Source organism: Symsagittifera roscoffensis, chromosome 10 (genome assembly GCF_963678635.1).
Source record: "Symsagittifera roscoffensis chromosome 10, txSymRosc1.1, whole genome shotgun sequence".
Taxonomy (NCBI): domain Eukaryota; kingdom Metazoa; phylum Xenacoelomorpha; order Acoela; family Convolutidae; genus Symsagittifera; species Symsagittifera roscoffensis.
The window spans coordinates 44,297,198-44,307,301 of record NC_087071.1 but is presented as its reverse complement, the minus strand read 5'-3'; the positions used below and the strand labels follow the sequence as shown (position 1 = coordinate 44,307,301).

The 10,104-nt window shown below is 34.6% G+C and overlaps 1 protein-coding gene across 1 annotated transcript in view; it reads right to left on the bottom strand.

The window, feature by feature from the left end:
• Positions 1-1,208: 1,208 nt before the first annotated feature.
• The window catches only part of LOC134855199 (uncharacterized), a 30,356-nt gene continuing 21,460 nt past the window's right edge, over positions 1,209-10,104 (bottom strand). Inside the window, exons 20-29 of the mRNA XM_063871643.1 lie at positions 9,514-9,611; positions 9,048-9,258; positions 6,641-6,774; positions 5,876-5,978; positions 5,073-5,264; positions 4,666-4,762; positions 3,813-3,849; positions 3,633-3,711; positions 2,048-2,238; positions 1,209-1,569 (exon numbers count right to left, since the gene is read on the bottom strand). Coding sequence (XP_063727713.1) covers positions 1,452-1,569; positions 2,048-2,238; positions 3,633-3,711; positions 3,813-3,849; positions 4,666-4,762; positions 5,073-5,264; positions 5,876-5,978; positions 6,641-6,774; positions 9,048-9,258; positions 9,514-9,611 — 1,260 coding nt within the window. The 3' untranslated portion in view covers positions 1,209-1,451. The remainder of the gene's footprint in view (positions 1,570-2,047; positions 2,239-3,632; positions 3,712-3,812; positions 3,850-4,665; positions 4,763-5,072; positions 5,265-5,875; positions 5,979-6,640; positions 6,775-9,047; positions 9,259-9,513; positions 9,612-10,104) is intronic.

The window sequence follows — 10,104 nt, the reverse complement described above, 5'->3', positions numbered from 1 at the left end:
GGAAGAAGAGTCGAGTTAACAAGTTTTAGAACTGAGGCTTATAAATAACTACGTGCTCTTGGCGTATCGGAATTTTCCAAGTTTGAACCAATCAAATTGTAGAACTTTTTTGATTATCCGAAGGATAGATTACTACTTTAATTTTATTTGTGTTTGCTACTACAAACTCGTCATCATAATGTGATGGGGTCAAAGCTTTTCAAGATGGATTTTGTGAAATTAGGTCAGTGAACTCCATGTCTTTTCCTGCCAAGTGCCTTATTCTAAAATTAAACGGGAACAAACGATCGACCCATCTAGTTAATCTAATGCGGTAGGTTTTATTCCCGTGGTGTGTTGAAAGGGCGGAAAGTAGTGCTTTATGATCTATGCTAACTTCGAAATCTGCTCCAAAAAAGTAATTCTTATGTACTACCGCCCAAAAAACCCCTAACTGTTCCAATTCATTGATGGCATATTTAGATTAATGTGGATTTCAGAATCTTGAAGCAAAAGAAACCGTCTTCAAGTCGTTCCCGTGGGATTGGTCTTAAGATGCCCCTAATCCGTTATATGATGCACTTGCGTTTGCGAGTTACGTTGGAAAAAATTATAGTCATCCTTATGCACTACCGTCGCAAGTTTAAAAATTGAATTAAATTGGGTTAACCATTTAAGATTGAAAAAAGAACACTCCCAACACCACCAAAGCTTTAAGTTTTGGGAATTCTGTGTGATTGACGAGACAACTGGATCACTAAATAACTTTTTTCAATGTTGTGATTGCTCATTTAATTCAGTTCAGATAACTCTCTGGCACCGTCTGACCTTAAATGTGTAAACACCATCGGGGTGGATCTGACACTGTTCATTGTTCTTATTGCATCGAACAACTTTGTTACAGTTTTCAATCTTATTCTTCTTATCTTAGTTTAGTTTAACATTTTAATAATCAATCAGCTTAATACTCAAAACGTCAGTCCCAACCTTAAAAATAAGAGTAGCAAGCGCCAAATTTAAGACTTTTACCTAAAAATGAAATCTTGACTAAAATATGATGTTTTTTTTGTTCATTGCCACTTAAAAGTTCAGTTCAATTATCAACTTCAAAAAAAAATTCAAATTGAAGAATAATAACGCTATTTAGCATCATGAGAAATTTAATCATAGTCAATTCGCGATTCGAAAAGCCTTACAGAGCTAATATTTGATGTCGGATTTGCAGAGAATTAAAAAAACAATCAAAGATTTTATAAGAACTTTATATTCATATTATTTACAATGCTTTGCAGACTATTTACATCATAATTAACATTACTTACAGAAAAAAAAATCAGCCGTATTTACACTGTGCACAGAAGATGGAAAAATTGATTCAAGATAGAATTAGTGATGTTGCCAACTTTGCCTTTCACAATAATTTTCACTCGAAGTTCTTCTATTTCAATTTTCCCATCGGACTATTCTTCCGATCAAATCGACTCAGCTTTTGTTCTCGAAAATGGAGACTCCGCTTCGTCTTTAGTGTTTTTGTCTGGCATGCTTGCTAATTCTAGCTTCAAGGTCAGTTCCAATTGACCAAGTTGAGAACTAAAAAGATTTTGAACATCAACAAACATCAGTTGGAAAAAGCCAATAAACTCAAGGAGGCGAATAAAGCTCTCCGAATTTCGAAAAAAAACAACCGAAATTGAGAAAACTGGATCAATAAGAAAATTTTTTCTTCCGCTGGGAATTTTTAAAACAGAAGTCAATCTGCAAAAAAATTGAGCGCGAAGAACTTTAAAGACATTTTGGTGAAAAAAAAACAGTAACCTAAATAAGCGATAGATCACTTTGCTCCTATCCCTTTCGAAGCTCGCACTAAATAAATTAAATTTCAATAAATGAGTGATGGATTCATGAATTCTATTATACTTTAAAATATAAAAAAATTGACTGCAGAAATACCAAAATCGTAATTTATAACATTTAGGATCATGTCAAAAATTTAACACCCAAAATACCAAGTGAACAATCTCTTCTTCTCTTCTTAACTTCATCTTAAACAAAACAAAAACAAGCTAACCTTCTCTTAGGAAGGGTTTTTTCAGCATCAACAGCTTCAATTGTATCTTTTTCCTTGTTCATTGTCAAATCTACAGCCAATTTCTGCATTTCTTCTGCCGGTTTTAGAGGAAATGTCATCATGAGCAGCAGCAGCAGTTCACTTGCATTGAGACTGGCAGCTTTGGTCAGGAGTGACAAAATTTCTTCCTCCTTAGAACAAATATCAGCATTATAATAAACAAAATTAGACATTATGCACTGATTTTCGAAACATAAAAAACTTTTTTAACACACTGATTATCAATACAAATTTTAACAAGGATAGCCCGTTACTGCGTGAGCATCACAGAATGTTCCGACCATAGTCTTTAAAAAACTACGAGAAACAGTATTTTTTTCAATTAGTGTAGTATTTTTCTGCGTGGTGAGATAAAAGGATCTGATGTGTAACTATAATTTAGGCATATTCGACAGTCCTAGTAATGTAGGAAAAGAGAACAACAGAATTTGAAGAAAAATGACTAGAAAAACAAAAAAAAAACAACAATTTTTTGTTTCCCAAAATGCCATTCGAAATCTCCAACAACAACAAGTAAAAATGAAATAAAGCAAAAATCAGCTATTGTAAACGGCCCAATATAAGGATAAATAAGCGTTCTCGTTGGCTGTCGTCGCTCGAAACTAGACGAAAGATCAAAATTTCAGACCGGTTTTAAATTTTTTTTAATGTGGATGAAATCACGACTGAAAAGGCTTGAATATGAAATATCACTTAACCCAGACCGATGATTATTTGTGATACCTGATTTTTGAGTGGAAAAAAAAAGAAAAAAAAAACAAAAACCCGAAAAACCCAAAAAGAATAGCCGGTTGCTCGGCAAGTAGCAGAGAATGTTCCGACCATATTCTTACAAAACCACAAAATTTTTTTTTAAACTTGAGTCATTTTATGTGCTGAAGTGATGGAAGGATCTGAACGAAAGACTAGATTTTAGAAATTTCCGATTATCATTCTACAATGGGTACATGGAAAACATTTTTCTTCGAAAAATGATTAATAAAAAAAAATTGATTGTTTTTAAATACCAAGATGGCGCCAAAAAAATTTCGAAAACTTATTTTACTTGATTATTCAGGCCTATTCATGGCGTATTTACTACTTATCTGAGACTATCCGTCTATAAAAAACGTGCTCGCTCGCTTTAATAGCTCAAAATTAGGAAATTAGACGAAAAACCAAAAATTTCAAACCAGTTTTTCTCGACACTGGAATCACCACTGGGAAGGCTTTAAGATGATATCACTCAAGCCAGTCCAATGATTATTTATGGTAGCTGATTTTGCGTAGAAAACAAACAAAACCTAAAAGACGCCCGAATACAAAGTTCCTCTCATTTTCAATGGTCGTAACAAAAATACCATTATTTTCAAATATAAAAGCTTTCTTCAAATGAACCTGGTTTTCAAAATATTAATGCTCTGATTAAAACAAAAATCAGCTTCTTTAGCACTTCACATCAAAATTTTCCTTATATTCGTATACCGGGTTTTAAATAATAAAAAAACAATTCAAAACTTAACTAGAAGTTCAACTGCAAACTTACTCGCTGGCGTCTTGACTCTGCCATTTTATCTTGCATGAGAACTCTTGCTGATTCTATTAAGTTTTCTTTGTTGAAATCTCTAAAACAACAAAAATTTGTCATCAAGCTGTTAAAAAAATCACCATTATAATTTTCACAGTTGAGGTGTTTAGAAACAAAATTGCACTAAAGACAACTTACTCCGTTAAAGTGTTGATTTCCTCATCTGTATCCGAAGCTGAAATTCAATACAGAATAATTAGATCGCGCAACAAATTTTCATCTCATTTTTAAAAATCAGCTTTGGAAGCCCTTTAATGTACATTCATGGCAAAATATAGGCTAACTGTTTTGGTTGATTTGACTTTTACATAAAAACATAGCCAACTGACGGTTGCAAAAGGGCAATGAATACAAGGAAACAAAAAAAACTCAATTTTCGAAGAAAAAAAGTCGATTTGAATTTCTAAAACAATTTATGATTGACAATTTTTTCATGAAATTAACCCAATTTGAGAAAACTGAACCAATAGGTAAACTTTAATTTCGCTGGGAAATCTGATAATTAAAATGCACTTTCGAAACTAGAAGTCGATTTTTTTTCATGATCTTTACACTCTTGCTGTTCGATAGTGCCTTCCTTTTAACAATGGAAATGAATTGAATTTAAAAAGAAATCAAACTTTAAACCGAGAAAAATCAAATTTGAACGAACAAATTTTAAGACTTTACTGAAAAAAAAAAAACAAACAAAAAAAACTCCCAGACCTATCTATATAAGAATCTTCATTGCATTCATTATTTTTAATTATTTGAAAAAAAAGATATGGGCATCTATTTGAAATTTAGACCAAACAATTTGGAACGAATCCCAAAAAAAAATCATTAAAGTGAACAGTGTTAACAGAAAGACATGAATAGCAAGCAAGACATCTGGAACAGCCAAACTACGCTATTTATCAGCAACATTAACTGACGTTAAATTCAAATCTTTAAACCCAACTTCATTGGAAATTTCAAAGTTTTGTTCTTTGCTTCGGAAATCAATGCTAACCTCCGCTCATCCCTTCCCGTTTTGCGATCTTCTGCTGGAGAATGAAGCTCTGTTTCTTCTTCTCCGCTTCAATTTCTTCCTCGTATTTCTTCTTAATCTAAAAGATAAGATCTTGCAATCATTATATAAAAACGAACAAAAATAAATTTCACCCTAAATCAGCTTCTTTTTTTTTGGATATACAAAACGAAACATAAAGCAAGCATTTTGTTTTAAATTCTCCTTCAGATATCAAATAACTACAATAACTATAGTAACTTATAAAACCATCGATAATCCACTGACTGAAATTGCAGACTGAATCAACAGAAGTTCATCCCAGACAATTCACCATGTTCATGCTGTAAACTTGGAGCAAAACTTGCTCCAAACGTTGAATTTTAACCTTTTAAAAACTAATTAACTACCTCTGCAAATGCTTTCATCAACTTCGCCCCCAGTGAAGATTCTCCTCCCTGATTGAGTACCTTCCCCGGTGACCCCTGTTTGACCCAATCGCCTCCTCCGCCGTCTCGATTGGACTGTTGGTGTCCCAATTCCAGTAGAAGGCAGGTTTTGAGGGTCACAAGTCGGTCGTAGAAATCGTCTCTGGATACCGACTAAACAATGCAAACCAACTCAATATTGCACATTATCGACTCTCATTCTCGACATCAAATGAAAACGCATTGAAATACGCGAACAAATTTCCGAACAGAAGCGAGGTTGCCCTTCGCAAACACAAGCAAGAAAACGGCAAAAAAATCGGGAAATAAAACGCAAAAATAAGTTTAGAAAAACAAAAACTTCAAATGAAAGGAAAACGATCTTCCTAGCTAGACATTACGAGTTTCATTTCCTCCTACAAGCCCCGTGTGCACATGAATAATTATATACTTATATATACTTATACATTCAAAGTGGATATCGAACATGATAACAAACACATGCTATACACAAAAATGAACACTTTTAACGAACGCATTTATTATCGAATTTGTTTGGAAAAAAGTTAATTCGCACTCTTACACTTCGATCGCTAGCTTGCATGATTTTGCAATTAACCTTGTTTGAAAAATAATTCCGAGATCTCCAAATAACTCAAAAAATTAGTACGAATTAAAACCAAAAAAAAAATACAATTTAGTGTTCCTCCACCCTGATTGAAATAACTTGTATGAAGAGGCCGCTGTAATGAGAAAAACTAAAAATGATAACAAACTTGTCCCACCTCTCTGGACTTCTGGAAGTGCCATGCTGCCAGACATGTGCCCAATTTCTCCTCGTGCATTTTCACTTTACCCAGTTTCTCTGAGACTAAATCTTCCTCGATCCTGCAAACAAGTGAGACCTATCTAACCTATAATTATGCAGACTGGCAGCAACGCGACAACACCAAGAGAAAATGCTGGATCGAACGGAGGATTCAATCTAGTGAATGATCTCTGTAATACGTAACACCAGCCATTATCATAAAGGTACGCTTCACTCAAAGAAGCTTATAAATATTCGTCGCTTGCACCGCTATTGATTACTAACTCATCAACTCATCAGAAAAAATTGCAATGGATTTTAGATGTTAAAGTTCTTCAGAGTCCTTAACGCTCTTTAAATTTCTAGAACAATGTTACGATTGGCACTTGTTTGAAAAAACTAACCCAATTTGAAAAAAACTGGATCAATAGATAAAACTTTGATTTCGCTTTTGCATTTTCGAACAAATTCCATTTTCGAAAATAGAAGTCGATCACGTTATTCGTGAAGTTTACACTTTCGCTGTTCAATAGTGGAGTTTGCCTTCCTTTTAACAACCGAAATGCACTGAACTTGAAAATAAATCACAAGACAAGCAGCGAAAAAGTACATTTGAGCGGGAACAAAATTTAAGACTTTTCCTGAAAAAAAAAAAACGAAAACAAAAAGATCGCGACCTATGTACGAGTCTGAACTACGTTGATCGACTCCTAAAAAAATTGCTGCACTGAATGATACTTACGTGAACAACATATCTCTCATTTTCTTCCTAGGCACAGACACTATTCCCTTCGACACTCTCTCTGAGATGATAGCTTTGACAAAGTCGATATCTGAAGTATCTTCTATCTCGTAGCTCTTTCGAGTCTCCCGCGCCTGGAAATGAGTTCAGAGTTATTCAGAACGAGACATTTTGAAGAAGAAAGGATTTACTATTCATTAACACAGACGCGAAGCTACACGAGCGAGAAAACGGCAACGGCTATAAAAAATTAAAAATTTCTTTGCTTCTTTCACAATCTGCCAGAATCGGACCTATCGATTAGACGACTCGCAAAATCTGGCATCTGCGCCACGATCGCCTTAGAATTTTCCCACACTAGGTAGGTATCAATGAAGCAACTATAGCTACTATTACATTGCCAAATCTATTCATCACAAGTGCCACCAAACTGAAATCAAACTAATTCAATGAGGCGGAATTGAACATTGAACATGTAGATTAGTAGTCTCATGTGCTGCATCTGCGTCACGGAATTTGAAAAAAAAGAAAGGGCCCAGCTAAATCCGGAGGTATCTGTTTGATAAGTTTTAATAAAATGCTCGGCGTGCGTTCATTAACTAAAATTGTCAGTAAATTACCAAATCAAAGTACGTAACAATTAAACAATTATCGAATCAAAATTTTCCGGGGCTAGAACACTAATTTCTAAGCTGTGGGTTTCATGACAAGAGTTCTTTCTTTTCATTTTTTGTATCAATTTTTGGTTTGAGGTAAAAACTTTGTGGTAAAAATTTGTGTTTTAATGTCATTTTATAATTTATTTGAGGTAAACTGATCTTATCTGCTCGCTTTCGGTTTTCTGACATATCGATTCACATAAAACCAAAATAACAGAGAAAATGCTTTTCAGGGGAGATCATTGAAACATCTCAGTTCTATTGATTTATTAATTTCAAAATTAGTACAGACATTTTTGGTCCAAATAAAGGTCAAACATTTCTTTTGGCAATAGCTGATTCCATAACAAAACTGGGAGAATTACCTGATGCAGGTGATTTCCCTAGAACTTGTTCTTCGATTGAACCCATTAAGTCAGATATGGCACCCGTAGTTTTCGAGAAAACCAATAAATTTCAACAAATAGTCAAATTTTTCGAGAAAAAAAGTTTCCAACATACGATCCAAATTGGGGCATTTTGTAACACCGAAACTTTTTCTCTACAAAAAACAAGGGCCCAGCAGTTTATGTAGGGGAAATTGCCAGAACAAGCTCTGTTGATGAAAGTCTTAATTTCAGATGTCATAGGAAAATTTTGAACACAGAGGCGAAGCTTCGCAAACACTTGCGAGAACACGACAAAAAGCAGCTCTGAAAAGTGCAATAATAAAAAGAAATAATCCTCGAATCAGCAAAAATTCGTCTACCTCTGAGATTCGAATCTGCGACCTAGCGATTAGGAGTCTCACACACTAACCACTAAGGTACGGAAGCTTAATAGGAACCATTAACCACTCGGTCACAAATAAAGCAGAGAACAGGTGCTATGCAATTTCCAATGCTTCAGTGAAATTTCCAAATAAGTGAACACTTTTATTTGCGAGTTGGATTAGAAAAAAAAAGAAGGTTCGTAATAACACACTAAGGTGATCGCAAGTGTAAATATTAAATCCAAAATAGATTAAAAATGTCCCTCTTTGGGTACGCTAAAAAGAGACCAGCCGAATATGCTGCGCCCACGAGAAAAGACGGTCTTAATATCGGTCTTTCCGTCACTTTTAGTAAAACTATGGCACCAATATTTGCAACTTAGGTTGGAAAAAATTGGTCTTGCAGCATCGCAATACGCTGCACATGTGTAGCAATACTTTTTGAAACGTTCATCCTTAAACCGTCCTTTGTAATATTGTATTTGTACTGATAATAAGAAACTTAGGTCTTCTTCAAAATTATAACTTAAGTAAAACAAACTGCTTCTAAAAATTGGTTTTTCTGTGGTAGAAAAAAAAATAGAAAAACTTAGTACCAATGATTTAGAAAAAAAAACTCCCAAAAAGACAGACATTTAAATAAAAAGAGCAAATGGTCTATTTCAAAAAACTTTTGCATACACCATTTGTGTATCAGTGTCGCCTGAAAATTCTAACGTGCATGTTTAAATTGTTAAAAATCGCAGGCTGCTTTATGACACAATAATTCTGGGTATCTAATCTTTTATGCAATACTGGTGACCTTGAGCGTCTTTATCGATCACAAAACTGAGCTTTTTTATGTTACATAGATTTTTGACATGATTTTCATGTAATGCCATGAGTAAAACATTGGTTTCAGACGTGTTGAAATGAGCGGTTTAAGGTTATAACTTACGTTCAGATTCTTTGACCGGAAAGATATAGCCAACAATTTGACATTAAGTATCAATTCTACCTCATAATCTTGAGTTTGCTGCTTCAACAATTTCTCCACCCGTCTATCCATTCTGCTATACAACAGCTGCTCCAACTGTCTCTGACTCTTCAGCTTCTGCATGGAAACACTGCTCTCAATTGAGGTCAAGAGGGCATCCTGTTTGGATATTAATTCCAGTTGGTGGGTGATGTTAGAATAGTGAAGGGGGGACTTGTCGACCATCAGAGCTCTAAACGGAATACAACATCATGAAAAACAACGAAGCAGATACCATTTTTAGATCTCATTCAAAATGTGTAGTTCGATTTAAAAAACAAACAAAATGAGGCAAAACTTCTGCGACAGATTTCATTCAATTAAATGAGCAAGATAATTTCTTTCATCTTAAATAGAGCAACCAGTCATAATCTACTGTTTTACACTTCCATGAAAAGATCTCTTATCTAACTGCGGATAACGATTAGACAGACTAGTGGCTGCTCACTCTATGATTCGTTCCTCGTGCTGTCTCAGCTTCGCCTGTTCACTTCTCTCTTCCACTCTTTGATCCCTCCACTTCTTTATCTTCTTCGCCAGTTGTTTCTAAAACGACAAAAAAAAATTCTTGGATATACTTACCGCAACTTGAAAATCTGTGAAGTTTCGGTTCAATTTTTTAATGCTCCTTTGTGAACTCTAACGTGCTTGTAGTTTGCATTCTTTTGGTTTGACAAAAATCTGAGTTAGCGTCCCTATGGTCTAGGAGTAAACCCCTAAAGATCCTGCGCTTCCACTGAGGTGGGGTGCATGATAGTGTGATAGGACCTGATTTCTAGAAAACCATACTCCCTTAACCTGTCAAAACTTAAGATCTCTAGGATAGCGGAATATTGATTTGGTACAAAAACATTGAAATTTGAATTTTTTAAATTAAATTTTGGTTAATGTATTAAAATTTACACCGGAAACAATGTGACTATTGTAAGCGTGATACCAGTTTGCATACACTTAAAAAATCCATTTTCAGCAATTAAATAGTTGCCTCCGGACGAAAAACTTGTTTTATTTCGTAGAACACGTGCAAATGAGAAACCAA